The sequence below is a fragment of the Rhamphochromis longiceps genome, linkage group LG7 (assembly GCF_057381845.1).
Source record: "Rhamphochromis longiceps isolate RC_006_pf linkage group LG7, R_longiceps_female_GT1.1, whole genome shotgun sequence".
In the NCBI taxonomy this organism is placed as follows: domain Eukaryota; kingdom Metazoa; phylum Chordata; class Actinopteri; order Cichliformes; family Cichlidae; genus Rhamphochromis; species Rhamphochromis longiceps.
Window position 1 is genome coordinate 70,002,743 of NC_140563.1, and position 6,000 is coordinate 70,008,742.

Below are 6,000 nucleotides of genomic sequence, written 5' to 3' on the forward strand. Positions count from 1 at the left end.
ACTTGCACCTGCAATTTTTTTTTTACGTGCGCTCAGAGGCACAAAAATAACGCCATATGTTCATGAGCTCATACACAGGTGTGCAAAAGTGGAACCCCTTCACTCCAGGAGAGTGACGGGGTTAATAACAGAAGGATACCCGAAGTTCAGCATCTTTCATTTACAGTCAGCGACTCCTTCAGTCAAATATGAAAATATTTCATTCAAGTCCATCATGGGCAGAAACTAGCAGCTAGTTAACAGTGAAGGTCAGCAGGCTGACTAAACTAACCTTCACCCCTTTAAGTTCAATATCATTGCTAAATTAGTTTAATACTAAATGATCTACTCATGAGTGAGTGAAGCCTCAAAAGCTGACTTAATAACTGAAGCTCCTTTTAATTCTGCTAGTTAGGCTCAAAGTGGTTAACTAACTCATTAATTAGGCAGAACCAAAGTATCCACTAGTTACGAGTTTTGACTTTAAAGGTGAGATTTTACTTCATTACAGCAAATAAATCCAAGTAGGTAACTAGTAAAGGTAAAAATGATGAGCAACGAACTAGTTGAGCTCTTTTTTCACTTACCAGTAAAGTAGCAAGAAAAGTAAGGCTCAAAGTGTGTAGTTCACTGGAAAGGCCACTAGTTAATTAGTGAAGATCCCTAAGCTGATTAACTTGTTACTCTTTTAGTTTGATCTTTTAGATTACATACTACTTAACCTACAGTTAACTAGTATCTTTAGTACAACTTTGAGACAAATTGTGACTTTGTTCCCTAACTTGTCAAAATGCAGATCAGCTAACCGTGAAGGCAGCTATGTTAATTAGTGAGACTAGTGAGACCCAGATGTCCACTTGTTGCGCTCGCACATATGAGGAACACCAGGAACAGGGTTTTTCATACTTTGTACCATCTCCACATTTACTTTTTAGTGAAGCTCAGAGAACATTGATGAACCTGTTTGGTGCACAGCGCCACCTGCAGGTACCGTCACTAACCCTTTGGGGTAGAGTGGTAGGAAGGATGTGCAGGTACAGAAATGGACTTTTGTAAAACCTCTGAAATGAATCAGCCTTTGTGTGGAACAACGTGACCATGCACAGTTTGTGAAGAGAGGCAGAAACGTGATCATGCTCGGACCCTTTTATTATGGGACAGGACAGATGGTCTGGTTGGAGACAGACGGTTGTGTTTGTGTTTCAGGAGGTTTCTCAGTCGGTGCTGTCAGTGTTGGAGTCTCTGCAGCTCGCAGACGGCTCGCTGCTCTCCACGGCGGCAAACTTCACCTTTCTGCTCGGCCTCTGTGGACACAGAGACACCAGTGATCATCATCATCATCTACAGGGTTCCAGTATCCAGGGAACCTGGGAGTGCTGAGTGTGCACTGAAGAGCATTTTGTGAAGAGTTCTTACATTCAGCATCTTTGAACACCAGGATGTATCAGGACACCTGAGCTCCCTCCGTCAACTCACCTGTTTGTCTGCTGGCTTTCTCGGGTAACGAGAAATGTTGTCCAGACGACGCTCCGTCCTCTCCCAGTCATCCAACCACAGCTGGCGGCGATACTCTGACTGGCGAGATGTGATTCGTTGGTAGATGGCCTGATTCTGATGGGTGACCAACAGAAGCTCGTGCTTCCTCTTGTTCGCATTCAGACTGGAAAAGATGAGAAATCAAAAGAGAAAACATGACACAGACACGCTGCTGTACGGAAACCCAGATACCCGTGAACGGCTTCATCATGAACACACCTTACCTCCTCAGGTGGTACTGGTTCCTGTGGTCCACGAGGCCTTTGGAGGAGAAGATGTCGGCTAGTTTGGAGGCCAGGAGGTGATTGTCTCTGTCGACGACTGACAGACGCTCATCCTGCAGCTGAAGCACAGAAGCAGATCCCAGTCCCTCAAACACAAGGTGTGTGTGTGTGTGTGTGTGTGTGTGTGTGTGTGAGTGTGAGACCTGCAGTTTTTTCAGCTTGAGCTGGATGTGAGCTGGTGTCCTGTTGCCCTTGGTGTCCACTGCAGGCAGGGCGGAGTTCACCTGAAAAGGTAAACCCAGGTCACTGTGACTCACCGGTTTATAGTTTTGTTTTTATTGTGAAGGACAATAAAACCAGTTTTTATTGGCACATCATCCTGGGGGAGGTGTAGGTGTTTTAGCATCCCCGAGTTTTTCCTTTTTTCTTTAGAGTCTTTAATTCTTCATCGTTCTGGTCGTCCTTGTCCAGACTTGTTATCAGAGTCCTCTCTTCTTGCTGACGACCTGGTTTCTCTTCATAGTCATTCATATTTAATTCCTGCCTCCTGTGACTCGTTAAGTCTCTGTCACCTTTATCTTGTACTCTGTGTTTAGTTTTACTTCCCGCTCGTCTCGTTGTCTTGATTGTGTCCAGCTGTGTTTCCCTGGTTACCTCACGCGTGTGTCTGTTGCTGTCCTGTTTCTCTGTGTTACTGGAGTTTTGTCTGCTTCTGTTCAGAGATGTCTTCTATCATTTCTATAATCTAACACATTAGTGTTAACGTTTGTCAGAAGCTTCTGCATCATCTCTCAGATTGAAGCTCTGTAAAATAAAAGCTGTGGCCTGTGGCCCCACCTCCTCCACCCAAGTTTCTGATTAATGTGCCATCTACATTTTAGCTGTTTTTGGTTGAAAATGTGAAGGTCAGTTGATACGAGCTAATATTATGATAGGAACATGTGCAGACATTTAATGTCAATTACAAAAATTAAACCAGTCAATGTTCACTTTGCACCAAAACCAACTCTGTTAACGAGCGAGCATTTGGCTGGAGTGTGGGGCCTCCCTGCTGCTGCGAGTCGGGGCGGCCTGCTTCTCCCCACCGCAGGGAAAAGGGTAACACCACCTGGGTCTGGGTGCAGTTCCCCCCTCCAGGGGCAAGGGTACGTAGACCCGGTTCTTAGAGTACGAGAAACTTTTGCGAGATCCCGAGGGCTCCACACTGAGTCAGTCCCCATAGACTTTCATGTTGAAACTTTACAGCAGGAATAACCGTGTTTATATCCTGATACCGAGCCCTAGTTTGGCCTCTAATCTAAACCAGTTTCCACCCGTCCTTCATTATCACCTCCAACTGTAGCTCCTTCAGTCCCACCTCACCTGAATCCAGCTCTGATGGAAAACCAGCACAGAGCCCTGTGTGTACCAGTGGCACCTTCCACCGTTCATCCTCCACCCTTCAGCCTCACCACCGTTCATCCTCCACCCTTACCTTCCTGCGGTGGTTTTCGTAGTTTATCTGGTCCCATCGCTGCTGCAGGTAACGGTTGGTGACGGGTTTCAGAGGCTGGTATGACTTGTGCATGTTTCTCAACTGGTGATAACCTGCAGCTCTATCACATCCATCCACCTCAGCAGGAGGTGTGTGTGTGTGTGTGTGTGTGTGTGTGTGTGTGTGCAGGCCTTGCAGGTTGTCACCATGGAGATGTACCCCTTTGTGCCATTGCAGCCAGGTAAGTTTCCTATTAATTATTGCTGAGCTTATCCTCGAAACTATGCTGAGCACACACACACCTGGGATGACCATGCTTACTTACACCAGCTGAGTTGTCTTTTAACTTTGTGTCTGAACACACGTCACGCTTTTGCATTTTGTTTATGCTTCATTTTGTGATTTCTGCTCACTCGGCTCTGGTCCTGACTTTGTCTGGTTTCCTTCCTTTTTCTCCAAGTGGTTGCAGTAAGATTGTTAATGGGGTATCACAAGAAAATGAGCCTATCATAAATAAGAACCAAACAAAGTCAGTCATGGACTACCTTAAAATTCATTGAGTTTTTAATGCAGACAGAGCTTCATATGCAGAGGAAGGAGAAAGGAGGATGAAGATGGGGCTGCCAGGCAAGAGGAAAAGAAGAAGATCTCAAGGAGGTTTGTAGATGTAGTGAAGGAGGACTGGCAGCAGGTTGGCTGCTGGGATAGGAGGAGATGGAGGCAGATGATCTCCTGTAGCGACCTCTAAAGAGAGCAGCTGGGAGAAGAAGTGGCTCAAACCACTGTGAGGCATCTTACAGGGGAGTCGGCTTGAATGGCTAAACATGGATTGTTGTTCATGTTCATCTAAAATCTGCACAAAAGGTTAGAGCAGGGGTCGGCAACCTGCGGCTCTTTAGTACGGAGCCCCGCAGGGGACATGGGAGAAAAAAAATTAGGGAGAAAAAAAAAATTAAGACGGACTTTTGCGAGATCTCGCAAAAGTCCGTCTTAATTTTTTTTTCTCTCATGTCCCCTGCGGGGCTCCGTACTTTAGTCCTTTTAGTGGTTTAGGAAAATAAATTATTTTTTTAAGTATTTAGCTGAAGTGTATTTTATTTATATTAGTTCTTTTTTAACTTGTAGTTCTAAATTGGAAAATTATTGTGATATTGACATATAAAAATAAAATTATATTTTATTATTTTTTCATCGCTCAAAATAAGCGTCACACGCCGGCACGTGCAGGGGGGGGGGGGGGGGGCTAGAGGGGCTTGAGCACCCGCCCCTTTCCTGATGGGTGCCCAAAGAGCCCTTTTGTTGAGGCAACTTTTTAAAAAAAATTATTATTATTATTTTTAATGTGTGTGTGCGTGCGGAGTCCTGTCTGTGCCCATCAACAATAATATTTAACTATTAATCACAGTTTTGCTAAATAAAAGGATCTGGCTTGCATCAGTCACATGATCACATTTAACCAATGATCGCCCTTGACGGCAGAACGCGCTGGTTACGAGCCGGGAACGAGCTCACAAAGAGCACGCGCATTTGTTGCGGTCCGGAGCTGTAGGAGAAACACAAGTTAACTCAGAGACACAGACTGATGCGACACAACCAGTAAGTAGGTGTACAGCGTACACTGTAGTGTGTAGCACACAGGAGTATCAGCTTATTACGTACACGTTGGTAAGCTGTCTTGTTGCAACTGACGAACTGAAACAAACGAGCGTGCTGTGTGTGCAACAGCGCGACAAACATTACCTGTCCTTTTATTAACTGCACAAGTAGTGCTGGTCGTAGCTGCTGGCTACCTGTGTAAGGCTGTCATGGGTCTGTAGCTCTGTCACCGTTTTAGGGAACATATTTCGTTTTAAAGTAAGTTTCCGGGCTTTTCCTGCCTTTCTGGAGGGATTATATTTCACTAAAAAACGATCTAATATGCATGTCCACATAATAATTATTATAATTATAATATATTAAAACACACGCTGTATTTTAAAGAACATACATTAAGAAGCAGATTATATTAGATTTATATTTTAAATAAGACAAAAGTTGGATGTTACAGCAGTAAAATGATTGTATCTCTACAGTTTAAAAATGTAATAAGCTTTGCCCTGCACAGAGAGGATAGTGAAACAAATGGAATCATCATAAATACATTATTTCATATTTATTACTTCCCCCTCTTCTTTGCTTTATTATTGTAGCTCTAGTAATGAATAATAATGTAAGGATTCTGGATCAGCACCATGATGCTCATAGTATATACAGTATTCTGAAGAAGGTCTAAAATGTCACTGTGTGTGTGTGCATGTGTGTGTTTTATGTATATGGATTTAAAAAAATATATTACTCATGATATAACATTGTGCAGACATGGCTGGTAAGGACATGAGGAGGAAACAGCAGGAGCTGTGTGAGGCTACTAAAGGCAGGGCTATAACATTTTTCTGTCATCATTTTATTTTAGATTAAGTGCAGGAGTTGCTAGGTGTGGATAATTAGATTATAGTTTATTGCAATAGCAAGTTGTGCCTTGTTCTCAGATAGACAGCAAGTGGAGAGTGATATATGAAATGATGGAAGGAAGAAGAGAAGCAAAGAGTGATTCACAGGCAGAGCCTAAATTATTTCTCACAGTTTTTTGTGTCCTTATGGTTCCAAGCGCTGTCACCAATCTTTGCATTTTGTTATTATCTCATGACACAGCTACCATCTCTCCTATGGACTTTTTAATGTTTACAGTCTCAGATCAACACAGCCCTGCCCCTCCCATATTAGACTCTTGGTGAATGTGTGTTGTTG

At 43.5% G+C, this 6,000-nt stretch overlaps 1 protein-coding gene across 1 annotated transcript; it reads right to left on the reverse strand.

Moving 5' to 3' along the window:
* Positions 1-1,116: 1,116 nt before the first annotated feature.
* Positions 1,117-4,139, reverse strand: LOC146666928 (uncharacterized). Its single transcript, XM_085415058.1, has 5 exons — positions 3,214-4,139; positions 1,943-2,023; positions 1,740-1,858; positions 1,456-1,639; positions 1,117-1,283 (listed from the first exon to the last, which is right to left on the reverse strand). The coding sequence occupies exons 1-5, from the start codon at positions 3,526-3,528 to the stop codon at positions 1,194-1,196; spliced, it is 789 nt and encodes a 262-aa protein (XP_085271184.1). The 5' UTR covers positions 3,529-4,139; the 3' UTR covers positions 1,117-1,193.
* Positions 4,140-6,000: the final 1,861 nt, after the last annotated feature.

Excerpts from the sequence above, each read along its gene's own strand:
- LOC146666928 (XM_085415058.1), bottom strand. The coding sequence starts at position 3,528 with ATGGTCATCCCAGGTGTGTGTGTGCTCAGCATAGTTTCGAGGATAAGC. Across the intron at positions 2,024-3,213 it reads ACGAAAACCACCGCAGGAAG|GTGAACTCCGCCCTGCCTGC; the intron begins GTAAGGGTGGAG and ends TTACCTTTTCAG. Across the intron at positions 1,640-1,739 it reads AACCAGTACCACCTGAGGAG|TCTGAATGCGAACAAGAGGA; the intron begins GTAAGGTGTGTT and ends CATCTTTTCCAG.